The 21,896-nt window shown below is 42.9% G+C and overlaps 1 protein-coding gene across 1 annotated transcript; it reads right to left on the bottom strand.

The window, feature by feature from the left end:
* Nucleotides 1–1,158: 1,158 nt before the first annotated feature.
* LOC149459867 (uncharacterized) lies at nt 1,159–3,671 on the bottom strand. The gene is made up of 4 exons (XM_089680588.1): nt 3,222–3,671; nt 2,106–2,746; nt 1,558–1,598; nt 1,159–1,451 (listed from the first exon to the last, which is right to left on the bottom strand). Exons 1-4 carry the CDS (start codon nt 3,669–3,671, stop codon nt 1,159–1,161), a joined length of 1,425 nt encoding a protein of 474 aa, XP_089536714.1.
* Between the last annotated feature and the right edge of the window lie 18,225 nt (nt 3,672–21,896).

Raw genomic sequence — 21,896 nt, 5'->3', positions numbered from 1 at the left:
CGTGTAGGTGCTGCCTTTTTTTGGGTTGGTGGGATGTGGTTCATAAAGTGACGTCCAGTCAGGCGTTCTGGGTTGACAACTCCCACAGCACGTCGTCCGGATCTACCCACAGACATTGATGGCGTTTGGTGTTTGAGGAAGATGGATTCTGCAACTTTTCAGATAAAATCCGCATGAAGCACAGGCTTGTCACTGTTTTTGCGGAACAGAATGTAGGCATTCCACAAGCACTGTTCCAGAAGATGCCAGAAAATCTTTTTGTAATATTTCGTCTGCTGCTTATCGCCGGATAGAAAATCATAGCTTGGTCAGCTCTGTCGACATCTCCCATGGAGATGTTATAGTCAATAACTACCTGTGGCTTCTAAATGTTTTTCCCACCTTTTGCTTGTACCATCACTGTGGAGGCATTGTGAATGGTACTCATTAGGCACACATCCTTCTTCTCCCGCCATCTCAGTGCCATCATTTTGCCTTTCTGCCAGGCAACTATTTCTCAAGGCTTCAGTTTGGTTTTTCCAAACATTGATGGCAGGTTGCACCGGTTAGCCCTAATGGTTCCATAGGCATCCATTTTGTGCTGCAGAAAAACTTTGTAAAGTTCTGGAGAGGTGTAGAAATTGTCCGTTGTTACACAGTAGCCTTGGTTTAGCAGAGGCTCAATTAGTGACAGGACGGATGATGTTGCCATTCCATATTTGCTGTGCTTGGGATCAAATTTTGTTCCTTTTGCCAGTGTAAATAATTGTGTTCCAGATGTAGCCAGTAGAGGATTCGCACAGCAGGTAGGATTTGACATGAAAACCAGAGTTAGACTTACCGGTAACTCCTTTTCTATGAGTCTTCCAGGACAGCCATCTGAGACCTAGAGCTCCTCCCTCCGGATCAGGAAACACACCATCCCCCATGCCTTTAAAAGGCGGGCCTCACATCCAGTTATTAAAAGAGAACTAGCGGAAGCCACTAAAAGACACAAATATAGGTAAATACATTTCCATGCAGTCAACCTTAACTCTCTCGGTTGTACATTAGAAGGGTGGGAATTACCGGCTGTCCTGGAAGACTCGTAGAAAAGGAGTTACCGGTAAGTCTAACTCTGGTTTTCTCCCTACGTCTTCCAGGACAGCCATCTGAGACGATAAACGAGAACTTACCCCCTTAGGGTGGGACCACCGCCTGGAGGACCTTGCGTCCGAACACCTGTTCCTTATCTGACAGGATATCCAAGCGATAATGCTTCACGAAGGTAGAAAACCTCGACCAAGTGGCTGCCTTACAGATTTCCTCCAGCGAAGCCCCGGCTCTCTCCGCCCAGGACGCTGCCAAGGATCTAGTTGAGTGGGCTTTAACAAAAGGAGGCGGAATCCCCAAGACCTTGTAAGATTCCCCAATTGCCAGCCTAATCCACCTGCCTATCATGGCTTTAGATGCTGCCAACCCCCTTCTCTGCCCTGAAAACAAAAAGGGAATCCAACTTCCTAAATTCCCTGGACCTGTCTAAATAAATTATAAGACTCCTCTTTACATCCAGCAAACCTAGCCTTTCTTCCTCTTTACCTTCAGAGGAACAAAAGGTCGGCAGAACAATCTCCTGCGACCTGTGAAAAGAGGAGGATACTTTAGGAAGGAATCCCGGATCAGTCCTAAGCACAACCCTGTCCTTAAGAAAGCGCTTTTAGCTCACTCACCCTATGGGCCGATGTGATTGCTACCAAAAAAACTATTTTTAAGGTTAAAAACTTGAAAGCTGACTCCTCTAAAGGCTCAAAAGGTTCTCGGACCAAAGCCCTTAGGACCAGGGACAGATCCCAACTCGGACAACCTCCCACCTTAGCAGGCCTAGCCCTGGAGAGAGATCTGAAAAAATCAACTACGAAGGGATTTTGTTGCAAAGAGCACTGCAAAAAAATACTCAAAGCAGAAGCCTGTACTTTCAAGGTGCTGATCGAGAGTCCCCTATCGGCCCCCTCCTGAAAAAAATCCAAAACCATCAGAATGTCCAGGGGCCCTGGTCGGTCCGAACACCACGAGGAAAATCTTTTCCAGACCTTTGAATAAATGGCTCTGGTTACCGGCTTGCGACAGCTCACCAAAGTCTTTACTACCTGATCAGAGAACCCCCTGGCTCTGAGGATCTGTTCCTCAAGAACCAGGCCGTCAACCGTAACGTCTTGACTCGCGGATGCAAAAGCGGACCCTGCGCAATCAGATCTGCCCTTTCCGGCAAGGGATACGGGCAAGCTGAAGCCAGCCTGTTCAGCAGGGAAAACCATGGCCTTCTCGGCCAAAAAGGTGCGATCAAGAGTAGATCCGACCTTTCCCCTAAAAATTTTTGCAGGACCGCCGGAATCAGCCTGATTGGAGGGAACGCATAGGCCAGCTTGAAATCCCAAGCTTTCGACAGAGCGTCTATCCCCAAGCTCTGCTCTCGCGAGTTTAGGGAAAAGAACTGGTCGACCCTCCTGTTCTCCCGTGACGCAAAAAGATCCACCTCCGGTTTCCCCCACCTGGACACCAACTCCTGAAATACCTCTTGGTTGAGTGACCAATCGTCGTGGGAGAGTGGCCGTCGGCTCAGGAAATCCGCAAGCAAATTCTGAGCACCTTTTAAGTGTACTGCCGAAATTGATCGCAGATTCTGTTCTGCCCAGGTCAGAATATCGCCTGCGATCCTCTGCAGCGAAGGACTCCTTGTCCTCCCCTGATTGTTCACATAAGCTACTGTTGCCATGTTGTCTGAACGAACCTGCACATGAAGGCCTTTCAAGCCTGCCTGAAAAACCTCCAAGGCTTTCCAAACTGCCAACAGCTCCCGTTGATTTGAGGGCTTTAAGGAGTCCTCCCGGGACCACCTCCCCTGGGCCGTTCTCCCTTGTAGATGAGCTCCCCAACCAAAACTGCTGGCGTCTGTGGTTACAATGAGTGGATCCAATGGCCTCCAATCCAGACCCCTGGTCAAGTTTCTCTCCTTTCGCCACCACCACAGAGATCTCTTGACTCTGGACGGAAGCCGGACCAGCCGCTCCAGATCTGTGACATTTCCGTCCCATTCCTTTAACAAGAAGGCCTGGAGCGGTCTTTGGTGAAATCTCGCCCATGGAACCGCCGGAAAACAGGATGTCATAAGACCCACTGCCCCTGCGACTTCCCTCACCGAAACAGGCAGGTTGCACTGCAACCCTAACAACACCCGATTCATCTTCTCGATCTTTTCTCGTGGCAGAAAAATTTTTTCCCTCTACAGAAGAGATCTCGTACCCTAGGTAAACCACCCTCTGTGCGGGTATAAGAGATGACTTTTCCCTGTTGATGAGCCAGCCCAGACCCTGCAGGAGATTCTGGGCTACTCCCAGGTGCTCAAGCAACTGTTGCCGAGACCCGGCCACCAAAAGCAAGTCATCCAGGTAAGGAACCACCAAGATTAATCTCAGCCTCAGGGGAACCAGAGCTTCTGCTAAAACCTTTGTAAAGATCCTGGGAGCCGATGCTAGACCGAAGGGCAAGGCCCGAAACTGCCAATGGAAAGTCTGTGACCCTATCCTTATGGCCAACCTCAGGAACTTCTGACTTGTCTGATGGATGGGAATGTGAAAGTAAGCATCTCTCAAGTCCACTGTGGCCATGAAGCACCCCCGGAACAGGATATTCTTTACAGAATAAATTGATTCCATTCTGAAGTGTTTGTATTTTAGGGCCTGATTTAGGGAGCGTAGATTCAGGATTAACCTGAATTTTCCTGAAGGCTTTCCCACCACATAGACGTGTGAGTAACACCCTGAACCCCGCCCGTTCTGAGGCACCTGCACCAGAACTCTCTGGTCCACCAATTCCCCTATAAGACCGCATAACGCCTGAGACTTCCTGCGGTCCCTGGGAAGATCGGTAACCAAGAACCTGCTTGGAGGGCAGTCCTCGAACTCTATCCTGTAGCCTCCCTGAATCAGGCTCCAAATGAAGGGGCTCGGGGATATAGAAGCCCACTGAGGGAGAAAGGACCCCAACCTTCCCCCTACCAGGCCATCCAAGTCATTGGGGCTTGGAGGATCCCTGAGGAGGATTGAATAATATCCCTCCCCGGCATCTGTTATTATGCCCTGTCCAATGCTTTTTTGGCTGAACTTCTCTATGCGGAAGCACTTGGGTTCTAGGCCGAAAGGTTTTCCTAGGAAAGACCTTTTTTCTACTCTCTGGGAAGGCCTTTTTCCTATCTGCCGTACGCTCAAGAGCCTCCTCCAGGCCTGGGCCAAAAAGGTTATCCCCCAAAAATGGCAATGCGCATAAACGTAACTTAGACGCTGAATCCCCTGCCCAGGTCTTTAACCACAAAGCTCACCTAGCGGAGTTAACCAGGGCTGAAGACCTGGCCGCGAGCTTGACTGCTTCTGCTGAGGCGTCCGCCAAAAACCTTGCTGCTTTCAGAAGCAACGGTAGCGACTTTAGAATCTGCTGCCTCGAGGTTCCTGCCGCTAGGTGATTCTGTAGTTGGGCTAACCAGCACTCCAAATTTCTGGCCACGCAAGTCGCCGACAGAGCTGGCTTCAAACTGACCGAAGAGGATTCCCAGGCTCTTCGCAACAAAACTTCCCCCCTTTTGTCCATAGGGTCCTTTAAAGCCCCCATGTCCTCAAAGGCCAGATCCGTCCTTTTTGAAATCCTGGACAAAGGGGCGTCCAACTTTGGAACCTTATTCCAGGGTTGCGAGGGATCCTCATCAAAGGGGAATCTCCTCTTTAGGTCACCGGAAAAGAAGGGCCTCCTCTCCGGGCTTTCCCACTCCTGTCTGATAGTCTCAACCAAGGAACTATGGACCGGAAAAACCCTGGCTTTTTTAGCATGAAGCCCTTGATACATGAGATCATGCTTCGACAAGGTCACTTCTTCCTCCTCGATCTCCAGAGTCTCATAAATTGCTTTCAAAAGCTCATCCACCTCCTCTAGGGCCAATCTATACTTAGAGCCTGAAGAGGTGGGGGCTTCCTCATCCTCGGACCCTGAACCTAACTGGGAGGACGCCCGAGATTGAGGAACATCTTCCTCTGTCTCCTCTTCCGGAACTACCTGCCGGGAGGGTACTATCCCCAACGCAGACTGCGAACCTATCTCCAAAGGAGACTGAACCCTATCAAGAAGGGACCGAAACGCCTGAAAAGTTGCTGACATATCCTCCTTAATAAAGGACAAAACTTTATGGCATGTCGTAAAAGATTCGTCTCTAACAAGACTATCAATGCAGTTGCGGCAAAAAGGCTTCTCATATCCTGCGCCTAACTTGGCCGCACACACTGCACATCTCCTCTTTGGGGCCTGTACCGGGGTCCTGTCCTGTGTTTTAGTCTAAAAAATAAATGACAAAAACAAAACTAGGCACCTGAGAGGAACAATATCCCAGGACCCCCACTGCACCCAGTGATGGGGAAAAAACTGCAGTGTGCCTCAACACCCACAACCTTGGGGACTTAAGGGACCTCCTAAAACCTCCGCCCAGGGATATAGCATAAAGGGGAGCCTCCCCAAGCTTACCTGGGAGGAGCCGGGACCGGGGTCAGCCTACGAAGGACCAGCTTCCATTGTCCCCCTGGCGTGGAGACAGCGCCGCCGCTCCGCACACCCACCGGCTTTTAATTCCCCTGGTGTGCCTGCGCCTCTGAAGATCGGAGCCACATCTCTGGCGCCCACGTCATTGGCGGACTTCCGGCCTGTGGAGCACATCCGCCCTACTACTTCCGGTTCCTGGAACGCAAGGCCACGCCCAACCGGAAGTCCCGCCTCTCCCCTGCACATTCAACTGAATGCCGGGTCAGAGGAGAGGAAACGATCGGGGCAAGCCCCAGTGACTCGTGGCAGCGCCGGTTACCCACCTGGGCCTGAAGGACACCACCAGATGCCAGCCCCACCACGTGGAAGGCATCGGGGACGGAGGTACAGACCACACAACACCCTTCCAGGCCAGCCTTCCTGAGGGTGCGAGGATCACCTTGGCTCCTACAGCGTGCATCCTTCCGGCTCAGGAAACACTAAAAACTGGATGTGAGGCCTGGAGGCCCGCCTTTTAAAGGCATGGGGATGGTGTGTTTCCTGATCCGGAGGGAGGAGCTCTAGGTCTCAGATGGCTGTCCTGGAAGACATAGGGAGAAATCATGTTCTCTTGGATGCGATGTACTGTACCCAGCTGAGCCTTACTCTGTAGGCCATTAGACTTTCGTCTATACTGATGTCTCTCTCTGGCACATAGCTCTGCTGGAAATTCCTGACAATTATTTGGGAGACTTCCCAAATTTTCTTTAGCTTGGGAGCCGGATAAGTCGATTCATCAAAATCATCACTGTTTGCGAAGTGCAAAAATTTCATGAGTGAAAAGCAGTACTCCGACATGACTGTGCCAAAGAACGGCATGGCAAGCATTTTGTTGGTGGTCCAATACCACTTCTGCAGTGGTTTACCCACCACTCCTTGCAGAATAATTAGGCCGAGAAACAGCCAAATGTCTATGGTCACAGGTTCCCACTTTCTGCTTCGTGGAAACCTGCTGTATGGAGCAGCTAGTTGTTGCTCTACGTACCTGTTTGTCTCCGTCACGATTATTTCAATAACCTCATTGGTCAGAAACAATTCTAAGTACGCCAAGGGGTTGTCACCTTCAACGTGGACTTTCATACCAGGTGCACCGGAATCTTGGCGGCGCTGGTGTACTTCAATCAATAGTGCACCACGTTCGCAGATCATTCACATCGATCTCAGATTCGGCACTGTCTTCTCTGTCAGTGTCTGAAGACAAATCTCTACGAGTCACTATCGCTCAATTCAAGTAGCTCCTCACTGTCACTGTTTGCTAGCTCATCATAAACAACTTTGGCGCTAGAGAGACGCTTTTTGGAAGCCATGAGTGCAAAACCGTTTTTAGTCACAGAAACTGAGAAACTGCACTATGGATATATCTGAGGTAATGCTACAATGTATTCACTAGAGTAACACTTTATTTTTACACAAGTATATTTTTAAAACTCCTGCCTCCCGCAAGCCACGCCCCCCGACGGCACAGCGCAGCTGTCTCATGCTGATCACACAGATCAGCGTGAGATAGCCGGGAAGGAGACAGGGGATGGTCAGGGGGGATGGCTCAAGGTGGCTGCAGGACTCGGGACATGGATCGCAGGACCAGGTATGTATTTTGCGGTGACCCCGAGGCTGCAGCTTGACAGCTACATTTAACCCCGAGCCAGACTCGGGAAAACCACTAGGGAGGTTAAGTGACATTATACCTCAGTGTTAATGTCACAAATAGCAGATTGGATACATAATTCACGAGGAAGAAGTTGGGTTAAAATGGAGAGTACACTTAAGTCACAACTAGATAGAATTATTTGGTTACACCATAGGTTTCGTACACTGGATAAAAATGCAAGCACTTTGACACAGAATGTATTGAGGATTTGGAATGTAATGTATAAGCAAATGGATTGGAAGAACTCACTGTTAATACCGTTGGTGGGAACAAAAATTTTCCCATCCGGTAATGATAACATTTCAGGAAAATGGATAGAAATGCACATTTAAAAGATATTGTAGATAAGGGGGAATTATGTTATTTTCAAGATTAAAAAATAAAAAGGAAGTATTTTTTATATTGGATGAATGGCGGTACTACCAGTTAAGACATTTTGTTGCAACACTCCCGCAGCCACCAAGGACAGAGGAAGACATGCATCCTTTAGAATAAATGTTTAGTTCAAAAACATGTCACCTCTAGGATTTACAAGATCCTTACTGAATTAGCTGGATCGGAGTCCCAATCGATCTTGGATAAGTGGAAAAAGGACCTCGGAACAAAATTAAACAAGCAACAAAAAAATAAAATGTTTAAACTAACACATAGAGCGGTGAATATGAATATAGTCTAAATTAATTATAAATAAATAGTAAGAGGGTATATTACACCTAATGTGACACACAAAGACCAGAGGTCTCATCTTTGTGTAGGAGGATGTGTGGGATTAAAGGAACAATGGCACATATTTGGTGGGATTGACCTAAAATACAGGAATTTTGGCGGGCAATAATTCAATACATACAGGAGATACTGGGGATTAGTATACCAATAGATCCGTGGGTTTGTTTATTCCACAAATCGGAGACTTCAGTGAAACAATATAAGAATGATACTATTGCATTTAATAAACGCTGCCAAAGGTCTCATTCCCAAATTTTGGCAAGCATTAGAGCCACCAAAAATAAAAGATTGGATAAACAGAGTTGAATATAATATATATATATATATATATATATATATATATATATATATATAAATAATGGAAGAATTGTACCATATTGATGAGGATAAAATTGCAAAATGTAAAAAAAAATCTTGAGGTAGATGGTATGACTTTAAAAAAATCAAAAAGACTTAGAAGTGGTCAGAGTGTAAAGAACAAGAAAAGACAAAATGGAAAGGAAACAGGAGTATGCAGAAGGGTAAAAGAAAGAAAAGGAGAAGAGGGGTGAGAAGGTAGATGGAAAGAGTATTGGAGGAACAAGAAGTAAAAGAAAAGAATAAGAGGAAAAGGGGTAAATTTGAAGAGAAGGGGGGTAGAACTCCCGAAGGGAATAGATAGATTTATGTGGAATTTGTGTTTTATGATGTTTGATATAAAGTGGATTTTGTATAATAAAACGAATAAAGATTAAATAAAAAAAAAAAGCGAACAGATCTTTAAAGGCTTGTTTCCTTATGTCTGGGCATAAAGTGCACATGATGAGTTTTATCTTCCACAGAGTACATTTTACAAATGCCTAACAAGAAGAAATGGAGCTCATCTTACTATGTTCCCTTTCCACATGTAAATGTAATGCCATTTTTGTATTACATACAGTATAAAGGTTAGGGTAAGGAAAAAAAAAGTCAGTGAAGCAACATAATATGGCAAGGGAATTTAAATTCCCAAGGAAAGAGCCCAGCAATGACATACTCAGTATGATCTCAGTAGAGGTTTAATTTTATATTTATTTCTCATTCTCAAAAACAAATATGAGAAAGCAGCACCACCTTCTGGTATATAAAAAAAAAACAAAAACAAGATTGTGCAGTATACAGTACCGAGTGGTGCAAAACGATTTTTTCTATAAGCTCCATTATCCCAAATGCATGCATGATGTAGTTTTAAAGAACTTGGTTTACTAAAGTGGGAAAGTCTCAGTATTCATGTCAAATTCCAAAAATGTTCATTTTAAAATTTATCTTTGAAGTGCACACAGAACACTTCAATTCATGCCAAGTTCATTTTCATCTTAGTAATTTGTGTCACAATTAAGTAAATAGAAGCATAAATGTAATGTATCATTTGTGAAGTGGATAAATAATTTATCCCGTCAGGAAACAAATGGTTTCATATTCCTTGCATACAAAATTGTAGCACAATAAAAAGTTCCAAGTGTAATCTTTTTTTTTTTAATTGCAGTTTAGTTCAAAATGAAGTATCACATATAGAGCTCTGCCTTGTACCATCTTATCACAGCACAGGTTCCGCAGAAGAATTAAGTGGACATAAATCTAAATAACTTCAGTGTAATTTCATAATACAGTTTTGCACTTTAACTATCACCCAAGAAAATACAGGAGCTAATTTTAAAGTCTGCTGTCCCCAGCCAATAAAAGGTATAACTTTACTCTAAATTTTGCTTGAAGTGATTGTAGCCATATTTGTACACTTGCGACAGAAACAATTGAGTACTGTCCGTTATACTTTTTTTTATATGCACTAACATACAATTTTCAGGACAAGCTTTCGGGGTATGTCCCCTTCTTCAAGGTACAAACAGTACTACTTCACAAAATTTTAGAAGAATGTTAAAAGAAAATCTGAGGGTAGGAAACACACACACACACACACACTTATAAAACTAGGATAGACTAGAGATAAGATGGAGCAAAAGCAAAGGAGACTAAGGCTCAAAGAATATTTCCACAATAATGAAAGGAATCCTAGGACAATGGAATGCAACACAAACAAAAAGAACAGCTGCTTCACACCTCCACGAGGACTCAACCCCAAACTGGACACCTATATTGATATTTTACACGGTTTATCTCCATCCCTCTCTAAAATTATACATTTTGTCATCTAATTCTTTGTAAACCCCCCTTCCATTGAGGTTTAAAGTGATTATAAACCTTCACATTGTAAAACAACCCATGCAGTTTAAAGTAGAAATGAAAGGCTAAACATTTGTGCACTTTTTTTTTTCATTTTGTAAGTGATCACATTCCCTCTCTTCTCAGCTGCATAAGAAGCTCAGGGAGGATAAACAGCAGAACACTAATCTTTCCAATGAAAGGCATGTCAACACAGGTTAGATCATTTGAGGAGAGCAAGCCAAGTTCCCAGCACAGCTAGAGAACTGACCAGTGTGTTCTCCTGCTTAGTGTGGTCGGTTTTAGCAGGAAAGCAGAGGGACTGGCAGGAACACCAGTAATTCCATACAAAGGAAGCAATACAAAATTACCAGGATACTTTTTCATATAAGTACATGGTACAGCAGGCAAATATCAGAATTATGAAATGCTGGGTTTGCATATTCTTTAAAATCAAGCTCTCAGTATAAAAAAATGTAAGGTGTGACAGGAGGCACCTGTAGAAATCAATTCAGTATATGTACTTTGCTATGATTGTTCCAGAATATATCTTTGGTTTAAAACAGTGGTCTCCAAACTGTGGCCCAGGGGACGGATGTGGCACTTTGCTTGCCTTTATCCGTCCCTCAGGGCACTTTTAATCCCACTGATACAAGGTACTATTCCTTTCTTCCCACAAACAATGAGGCATAATTACTGCTACTGATGTCAACAATGAGGCACTATTCCTCCCACTGCACCACTGATAGGGCACAATTTCTGCCACAAACACCAATGATGGGGCACTATTTCCCCCCAATGACACCAACAGTAGGGCACTATTCCTCACACTGACACCATGGATGAGGCACTATTTCCCTCCCACTGACACCATTGATGGGGCACTATTTCCCTCCCACTGACACCATTGATGGGGAACTATGTCCCTCCCACTGACACCATTGATGCAGCACTATTTCCCTCCCACAGACACCATTGATGGGGCACAATTTCCCTCCCACTGACACCAACAATAGGACACTATTCCTCCCACTGACACCAATGATGGGGCACTATTTCTGCCACCGATACCAACCAAGGGGCACGATTTCTCCCCAATGACACCAATAGGACACTATTCCTCCAACTGACACCAATGATGGGGCACTATTCCTCCCACTGACACAACTGGGCACTATTCCTCCCGCTGACACCAACAATTGGGCACTATTCCTCCCACTTACACCAATGAACAGGCGCTTTTCCTTCCCCTAATACCAAAGATGCGTTGTTTACTCCCACTGATGTCGGGACAATTTCTACTCCCAATGGCCACAGCCCTCCCCCCCCCCCCCCCCCGAAAGTCAGATGGACAGTGCACTGGCCCTATGTTTAGAAAGTTTTGAGACCCCTGGTTTAAAACATCAAAATGTAAGGTGTAGGCTGCTGGTTCACATAGCAAATAGGTCCATCTTTTTCTTTTATTTTGTAGTCAGGTTCAAAGTACTTTTGAGCTGACTGTAGAATGATGGTGTCCTGGCTAACTAACTGTGTAATAATGACTGCATAGTTTGGACAACACAGGTAATTTGTATTTAAGTTAGGATTTCTTTTGAATTCCTTTAGCTTCCTGCAATAAAGGATGAGAAAAAGCTAAATCAAAGCTTAAATAATGACCCTCATACCAATCGGTGACCTGCATGGTTTTGAAAGTGGATAACAGTGAAAATCATACTGCTACTCCAACTTTTCTCCCAATAAATGTTATTTAGGGTGGTGGAAGTGGTAGCCAGGAGCAGCTACTATAGAAAAAACAAATGTCACCAGACTGCTTTGATGCTGAAATACCCATGTCCTGCTGGTTATCAACAAAAAAGGCAATTGCCCTTTGCAATAAACTTATTTAAGCAGGATGCAGAGTCAAGGAATATTGAACAGGTGCATAAAGCACACTTATTTTATCAAACAGAAGCCAGAAGAGGAAATCGAATATCCAGATGCCATGTTCCTTTTACGGTTATTCCTGAAATCCCTTCTTAAAGTGGTTCTAAAGGCAGAAGATTTTTTTTACCTTACTGCATTCTATGCATTATGGTAATGAAAATCTTCTGCATTCAACCACTCCTAAATACTTAAACAAATATCTAAGAGAAACGAGCGCTAGATCTGTATAGTGGAGCAGCTTAGCATAAAAGGGTAAAACCTCAAAAAACCTCTTGGGATAACATCAATATATAAAACAAGCATGCAGCGCTCCTATATGATATAAAGCAAACAAAATACCAAACACATGTATGTTACTTCGAATTTGACATATATACTTATATGTGTGCAAAATGGTGCATAACACACATAGCTATGAATTGCCGAGCATGGATAAGTTCATGAATGGATTTCCAAAATTGAAACGTGAAGATAGGTGACAGTCTGTTCGTAGCAAACATCAAAATATTCGTGACATCAAATGGTGAGGAAATGAGAATAATATGCACTAACCAGATAGCGCTATATAAAACGCATGTAGATGATGAGATCATCTAGGTATGAGCATCTGGACCCAGGTGTTCTGATTATGGCAACATCTATCGCAGCATTTCAACAGGGTTTCCAAATGGCAGAGTTATGATTGAAGACCACCAGAGGGAGCCAGCAACCAGGATCTCTTCAGACCAGGTATCCCAAGGAGTATAGTATGTTCACCGACCACCAGAGGGAGAAAGAGCTCAGGAGAATATCCAATAATTTCCTTAGGGAAAATTGGCTCAAGCAAAAAAGAGCCAGAGGACAAAAATATCTAAGTGCAGCATTACTTTATTCAAAAATTGCAGAAAAATGATAAAATATAACTCACATGATATGCAAAAAGGCCCATTGGCCAGACAGAAGAGGTCCACGTGGATAGAAAGTCACTGAGGGCAGCTTTCTGACATGTTTCGTGCCAAGCACGTTCTCAAAGAAAGCTGGCCCCCTCAGTGACTGAACAAGCATATATATAGTAACACATTCAATTGTAATCGGCGTTCCCGCCGTTCGCGCATGCGCAGTTCGCGCTTGCCGGTTCACGCATGCGCAGTTCGCGCCCGCGGCGGCCATTTTGTTGAAGCTCAATGCATATTGAGGCTTCTATTTGCAGACATGGGAAGTGATCAGCCAGAGTGTATGGATAGTCACTCTACTTTCACTTCTCTCCCATGCTGAAAGCACAATATTACAATGCTAATATCCTCTATCAGTGTGCATATTTAGTAACAGAAGGCAATGTATACGTCCTAAAAATTTATAATTGGGGAAATATGAACTTATAACAGGTATCTTGCTCAAAATAATCGCTTGTTTGTTTAGTAAGAGGATCTATTATTTTCGCAGTCCTGTGGAACTACAGGTGCCAGCGTTTTCTTCCCAAACGTGTATATACCCCTACAAATAGTCAATATTACACACCACAACAATGTAAAACTTGATAAAAAAACATACAAAATTTATAATACTAGTTAAAAATGTGGACCGAAGATTATATTTGATAAAACACATATATGATATGAGCATAAAATAATTAAATTATAATCATAAACTATAAAATTCAATCTATAAGATTAATAATAATTTCGTAAGAATAAATTGTGTGCTCCAACCTGAATGAACCTGATGGAATAGTGTACATAAAAATAGTGATAAAAGGTATCAAATAGCAAAGAGGACCTGTCATGACTTGGTCCTGGCCGTACTCGCGTTTCGTTACTATTCAATAATGGATATGTGATATAATAATTAGCCCCCAGTGTTCACCCCTAGAGGTCAAATTAAGTGTCGCACTCCATTGTTACTGTTCAGGATGTGTTGTAAAAATTGGCAATACATAACGTGACATAATAAAATGTGTATTAAAACTGTATATTGTGGCTCTATGTTGAATTGGAATACCTAGATAAAGAAATAAATAAAACAAAAGACAAACTGATGCAATATAAGGGTAGTAATGAGTACAAAACGGAATCTGATAAATTGCGATCATTATTAGAAAAAACTGAGAAAGAACAAAAAATCAAAAAGAGAAAGAAATATTTACGAGACCTTAACGATTATAAAGAAAAGGTAGTTTTCAAATGGGAAACAGCGAGGTACGATTTTTCCAGTGACCCACAAGAACCCACAAATTTAACACATGAAGGGGGCAATCAGATCCGTAAGGATAATCAAGGGAAGAGAAACTTCCCTAAACCCCCACATACTCCTAGACAAAACTATCAACAATCTTTTACCAACAACTACACACCCAATATTTCTACTAGAAATAGATTTACACCACTAGCCCCACTATAGGCTACCGAGATATGAGAACACACCCTAGAGATACCAATAAATCATCTCAAAACAATAGAAATTATAGTCCTTACAATCAAAACCAAAGGAAACCTTACAATAATGGGCACAATAACAAACATCGAAATAACTATGAGAACCAAACCCACTACTATAATAACTACTCATATCAACAATCCCCATCAGGGTATAAACAATCATACCAAAATTACTCTAGCAGAGGTTATCCCACCCAACATATGCCAAACAACTACGGTAATCAATATGATGATTTACCATATCCCAACCACAATTATCACCATATGGGACACCCAAATGAGGAGTATCAACCTAGAACCCATCAGGCACAACAGGGTGACCACCATTTTTTAGGACAAGGCCAAACACAAAAAAGAAATATAAGAACAGAGGAAGGAGAGGAGGAAAGAGGCTGCATAGACAAGAAACAAAAGGATGTAACCAAGGAAGGTATTTTTAACCTAAGTAATAAAGAGTTAACTAATAAAGAGTTGACTCTACTAAACAAAGGTCTAAAGTTTGCACCTACTACTAATCTTAATAAATTTAACACCTTCATTGACATTCACAAATTTACTAGACGTCTAGCCATCAAAAGGCATTTTCTCAATACACCTTTGACACGACAAAGCATAACTCAAACTCAGGGGAGTATTAAAACATCTCACCTGAAAAATGCTTCTCTTTTCAACCCTCAAGCACACTCTCATATCAACATCTTTAAAAGCATGGTCCTCAAAGACCTAGATAATTTAAAAATAAAGATTTGGAATTTGAAAGGCCTTAAAGAAACTGAAAAAATGAGAGAGAATTTACTAAAGGAGAAAGATCTAGTGATTCGATCAGCAGACAAGGGTGGAGGAGTGGTTATTTTGGATAAAAAAGATTATCTCACGCAGGCATATGATATCCTGAATGATGATACTACTTACAAAATATTACAAGGTAACCCCCTCATACCCTATAAAAAGGAGCTCAAAAGTCTTTTAAAAAGAGGTTATGAAACGGGAATTTTGAATAAAAAGGAGAAGGATTACCTGTGCCCTATAGCACCGAGGCTACCATTTTTTTACAGTTTACCAAAGATACACAAGAACCCAGCCAAACCTCCAGGTAGACCAATAATAAGTGGCATAGGCTCATTGACCTCACGAATAGGACAATACATTGATTTTTTTCCTGCAGCCACTGGTAGCTAACACACCGGCCTTTCTAAAAGATACAAAACAAGTAATAATGGAGTGCGACACTTAATTTGACCTCTAGGGGTGAACACTGGGGGCTAATTATTATATCACATATCCATTATTGAATAGTAACGAAACGCGAGTACGGCCAGGACCAAGTCATGACAGGTCCTCTTTGCTATTTGATACCTTTTATCACTATTTTTATGTACACTATTCCATCAGGTTCATTCAGGTTGGAGCACACAATTTATTCTTACGAAATTATTATTAATCTTATAGATTGAATTTTATAGTTTATGATTATAATTTAATTATTTTATGCTCATATCATATATGTGTTTTATCAAATATAATCTTCGGTCCACATTTTTAACTAGTATTATAAATTTTGTATGTTTTTTTAACAAGTTTTACATTGTTGTGGTGTGTAATATTGACTATTTGTAGGGGTATATACACGTTTGGGAAGAAAACGCTGGCACCTGTAGTTCCACAGGACTGCGAAAATAATAGATCCTCTTACTAAACAAACAGGCGATTATTTTGAGCAAGATCCCTGTTATAAGTTCATATTTCCCCAATTATAAATTTTTAGGACGTATACATTGCCTTCTGTTACTAAATATGCACACTGATAGAGGATATTAGCATTGTAATATTGTGCTTTCAGCATGGGAGAGAAGTGAAAGTAGAGTGACTATCCATACACTCTGGCTGATCACTTCCCATGTCTGCAAATAGAAGCCTCAATATGCATTGAGCTTCAACAAAATGGCCGCCGCGGGCGCGAACTACACATGCGTGAACCGGCAAGCGCGAACTGCGCATGCGCGAACGGCGGGAACGCCGATTACAATTGAATGTGTTACTATATATATGCTTGTTCAGTCACTGAGGGGGCCAGCTTTCTTTGAGAACGTGCTTGGCACGAAACATGTCAGAAAGCTGCCCTCAGTGACTTTCTATCCACGTGGACCTCTTCTGTCTGGCCAATGGGCCTTTTTGCATATCATGTGAGTTATATTTTATCATTTTTCTGCAATTTTTGAATAAAGTAATGCTGCACTTAGATATTTTTGTCCTCTGGCTCTTTTTTGCTTGAGCCAGTTTTCCCTAAGGAAATTATTGGATATTCTCCTGAGCTCTTTCTCCCTCTGGTGGTCGGTGAACATACTATACGCCTTGGGATACCTGGTCTGAAGAGATCCTGGTTGCTGGCTCCCTCTGGTGGTCTTCAATCATAACTCTGCCATTTGGAAACCCTGTTGAAATGCTGCGATAGATGTTGCCATAATCAGAACACCTGGGTCCAGATGCTCATACCTAGATGATCTCATCATCTACATGCGTTTTATATAGCGCTATCTGCTTAGTGCATATTATTCTCATTTCCTCACCATTTGATGTCACGAATATTACAAACAGACTTTCACCCATCTTCACTCCTAAATACTTACCCGAGCCTAATCTAGATTCAGCGATATGCATGAGATCCAAGGCTCTCTCTCCTCTTTGGCTTAGAGAAACCAGTGGTAAGCATTGCCTCCCAGTGCTGTCATTCACAGCCAGTGAGGAAGGATCCGGACCAAGCCACACTCTGTTTATCAATTGACACACAGAGCCAGCTTGGGAGTGAGCACACGCACATGCCCCCATAGCAAGTGGCTTGCTATGGGGGCACTCAGCAGGGGGAATGGGTCAGATGCACATGCAGGATCGGGAGCTCTGCGCAAAACCATAACAGAGCAGGTAATTATGGCATGTTTATTTATTTATTTATTTTAATAAAGTTTGCCTTTAAATCATTTTAAAGTGCCTTCCAAGTAAATGATAGCAAGCAAAAATAGGACAGCCTAGCTGAAGGGTCAGCTACTTCCTTTTCTAGAAGAGACAGAACACCAATTAGGTAAGTGTAGAGAGAAACTTTGAAAAAAAAATCCATCCAAAAGCTATTGGATGGGTATGACAGCCAGACAACCTATATTTTCAGAATGAGGGCAGCTGTCTCAATCTTCATGACCCCTGGACATGTCTCCTTTAACATTTTCATAGTTTCCAGTTTATAAAAAAGGTAGGAGTAACAACCCATAAGTATGGGCTATCATTGTGAAGATGATTTAAATCCTGTAGTAAAACTTATAAAAAGGACACAACTTACCAATGATAGATTCTCCTTTCATATGGACACTCATCTTGTACAGGTACCTAGCTGCCTCTTCAGCTGAACCCTATAGTTTCTGCTCTTCTATGAGTTGATTGTAGCCGTATTAGTGCATTTGCAACAGAAACAATTGAGTACTGTCCGAGATACTTTTTTTATTTGCACTAACAAACAATTTTAAGGACAAGCTTTTGAGGAGTGTCCCTTTCTTCAGGTCTAAGCAGCACGGATCACAAAGGGTTAGAAGAGATGTTTTGGAGTTGGAAGGAGAAAAAAAAACAAATGGATAAGACACAGCAAAGTCACCGAGGCAGTGATGCTTGAGGTAATAAAACTGTTGGATGAGTGAGGAATCCCATATCCAAATTCAGGCCGTTATCTCTTGTGTCCAATAGAATTATCATTCTTAGTTCAAACGTTTTTCTTTCCTGGATGGATTTGAAATTTCCTTTAAGAACTAAAATATTGAGGTCTCCCATTGTGTGGTCTGGTTGTGTGAAATGGTGTCCCACAGGTGTGCAAAAGTCATCTTCTTTATGTTCCTTGATGGTATGTCTGTGCAAATTCATCCTTGTTTGTAACTTCTGTCCTGTTTTGCCAGCATAGGATCCTTTGTTACATTTTCTGCACTGTATAAGGTACACAACATTACTGGAGGTGCAGCTGTACGATCCAGAGATATCAAAGATCCCTTTCGAGTGTCTGCCACTTTTTGACGGATTGATTTGGTTGCACAGTTTGCAGCGCATTTTATTGCAGTGTTTGCTTCCATTATTTGTGACATCATCATCAGAAAGAAGACACTCTGGACCTGGCAGCAGCATGAAGAGGCGATACAGGGGCCCACGGCAGATTACGGGCCTGGCAGCAGCAATGGGAGGCCCGTAATCTGCCAGCACCCTATGACAAAAAATGGAACACACCAGCAGTGTGTGAGGAGACCTGAAAGTGGCACATGGCAGAGTGTGGCGATGGAGACAGCAGCAATGGGAGGCCTTACAGGGACCCATGAGAGACTCTGGACCTGGCAGCAGCATGAGGAGGCGGTACAGGGGCCCATGGCAGATTACGGGCCTGGCAGCAGCAATGGGAGGCCCGTAATCTGCCAGCACCCTATGACAAAAAATGGAACACACCAGCAGTGTGTGAGGAGACCTGAAAGTGGCACATGGCAGAGTGTGGCGATGGAGACAGCAGCAATGGGAGGCCGTACAGGGACCCATGAGAGACTCTGGACCTGGCAGCAGCATGAGGAGGCGGTACGGGGGCTTCCTACTAGTACATGAAATGGTTTTTTAGTAGAAGGGTTACTAGCAGAAACTCCACATTGCTGGACACTGAGGCTTAGACTGTGGTAATCATAGAAGAGCAGAAACAAGCAGTGTATTTTGATGGGTTTGCTTCCATTATTTGTGACATCATCATCAGAAGGAAGTTTCCTACTGATTAGTTTATTTCTGAGGTTGGGGGGTTGTCTGAAGACCAGTATTGGTGGTTGCTGGAATATTTCTTTCAGAGTTCCATCCTCTGTTATGATGGGTTGTAAATCTTTGATTATTTTTCTTACTCCTTCTAGTGCTGGGTTGTATGTGGTTACTAAAGGTACACAGTTGTTTGTTTTTTTTCTCTTTGTACTGAAGTAGATATTCCCTTCGGGTTCTCAAGGCTGTGTTTATGCTGGTGTTAATAGTTTTGTCCTTGTAACCTTTCTTATGGAAGGAGTCTGCTAGTGTCCCAAGATGTGTATCTCTGTCTCTTGGGTCAGAACATATTCGGTGGTATCTAATGGCCTGACTGTGTATGATGGCACGTTTCGTGTGTTGGGGGTGGAAGCTAGAACTGTGGAGGTAGTTGCGTCTGTCAATGGGTTTCCTGCATATTGAGGTGTGACGCATATCATCCCTGATGTATACTGTGGTGTCTAGGAAGTTGACGTGTGTGTTTGAGTATTCCATTTTTAGTTTGATTGATGGATGAAAAGTGTTGATCAGGGAGTAAAATTGTTTTAGGTATTCTTCACCTTCTGTCCATATGATGAAAATATCATCAATATAGCGATAGTATCTGTATAGTTTTGGTTCCATGCTGTTCAGGAATTTTTCCTCCAGGTCAGCCATAAATAGGCATATTGGGGTGCCATTTTACTTCCCATCGCAGTACCCATGCATTGAAGATAGATGTCTATATTGAAGGCAAAGTAGTTGTGTGTAAGTATGACTTCAATGAGCTGTGTAACATCCTCAGCCCTGTATTTATGGTTTGGTGAGGATGATAAGGATCTGTGACATGCAGCTAATCCATCCTTGTGAGGGATATTACTATACAGGGATACTACATCCATAGTCACTAGAAGTGTATTAGATGGTAATTAAGTGTTCTTGCGTGGCAAGACCACTTAGTGTTATCTCACATATATATTCTTATTATAGCCAAATTTACCACCCTAACTCCTCCCACAGTTTTTACACTACATAGACAGTAATATACCGAAACGTGCGGATTGTTCCCGATTGGTGTGCTATTACTTTGTGGAATATTTTGCCGAATGGTTCACAAAATATCGGCATTTTTGTGGTGAAATTTGTCCCATAGGAATGAATGGCGGAATGTTCAAAACTAGAGTGGGAGCTGACAAAAGCTAGAGTGTGAACTGAAAAATCAGGACATGATTTCTAAACTGCCATCACTCCCTCATTTTCAAGCCCACCTACACAAATCTTATATCAAAACATTCAGCTATCCCTGCTGCAACTAAAAATGTCCACGGCTAAGCCATAGTCCTGATAGTTTTCACAATATGACCATTTGTTTACAACTCACGCCTCCCATTGACATTTATTGAAACTGCACTCTACCCACCTCAAATTTGAGAGGCAATTTCTAAACTGCGACTGTGACTTCATTTTTAATATTTCAGAGACATACTTTGCATCAAAATGTAGGTCTGGGTATTGTGATTCTCACAATATAAAGCTCTTCGCTGTAAGATTTATAATTTTTACACTACAATCGTTTGAAGATGGCAACCGCCAGTGAAATGAGCAAGTTGGAGCAGTTTGTTTTTAACCGCTCTTCTCTGCCCTTGCTGTAGAGCAGTGTTTCTCAACTCCAGTCCTCATGGACCCCCAACAGGTCATGTTTTCAAGATTTCCATTATTTTGCACAGGTGATTTGATCAGTTTCACTGCCTTAGTAATTACCACAGCTGTTTCATCTGAGGGAAATCCTGAAAACATGACCTGTTGGGGGTCCATGAGGACTGGAGTTGAGAAACACTGCTGTAGAGTGAGTTGCCATAGCAACCCAGGTGTGTGATCAGGCAGCAGAGTGACAAGCCACTCCACACAGTTACTCCACTCACTCCAGTTGTAGACTACTGGTGGAGGCAAGAACATGTCACACAATTTCCCCAGAAATTGTAGCTTTTCTAGTTGCTGTATGTTGTTGATCTTGTTTAGAAAGTCAGTTGTGTCTTGCAGGAAGCTAGCAGTATTCTTGACTAACTGGATTTCCTGGCTTGTGATTTTGGGCAGCATGTAGAAGTCCCCGATTTCTGGATGATCCGGAATCGCATTTATAAGTTCTGAATGTAGGTGAGCGGGAAGTGTTTTAATGAGACCTTTTAATTGCTTTCCAAAGTCCTGGGTCGGATCATAATCCAGTTTCTTATAGTAGATGGTATTTTCCAGCTGCCTCTGGCCTTCTTGTATTTGTTTATATTCATCACAACTGCTCCCCCTTTATCCGCTGGTTTGATGGTGCTGGCCTGATTATTGCGCAAATCGTGTGTAGCCCTTCGTTCTAGTGGTGAAAGATTGTACAGAATTTTCTTTTGCTGGGTGGATATCACGGAAGTAGCAATCTGAAACTGTCAATATAGGTGTCCAGTTTGGGGGTTGCGTCCTTGTGGAGGTGTGAAGCAGCTGTTCTTTTTCTTTGTGTAGCACTCCATTGTCCTGGGATTCCTTTCATTGCTGTGGAAATATTCTTTGAGCCTTAGTCTCCTGAAGAATTCCTCCATATCTGACAATTGTAAATGATCCAATTTGGTGGTTGGGCAGAATGTAAGGCCTTTGGAGAGGATGGTTAATTCTGGTTCAGA

The sequence above is a fragment of the Staurois parvus genome, unplaced genomic scaffold (assembly GCF_062004578.1).
Source record: "Staurois parvus isolate SC_StPar_1 unplaced genomic scaffold, SC_StPar_1.0 ptg000244l, whole genome shotgun sequence".
Classification (NCBI taxonomy): Eukaryota; Metazoa; Chordata; class Amphibia; order Anura; family Ranidae; genus Staurois; species Staurois parvus.
This window is presented reverse-complemented; position numbering and strand designations above follow the sequence as displayed.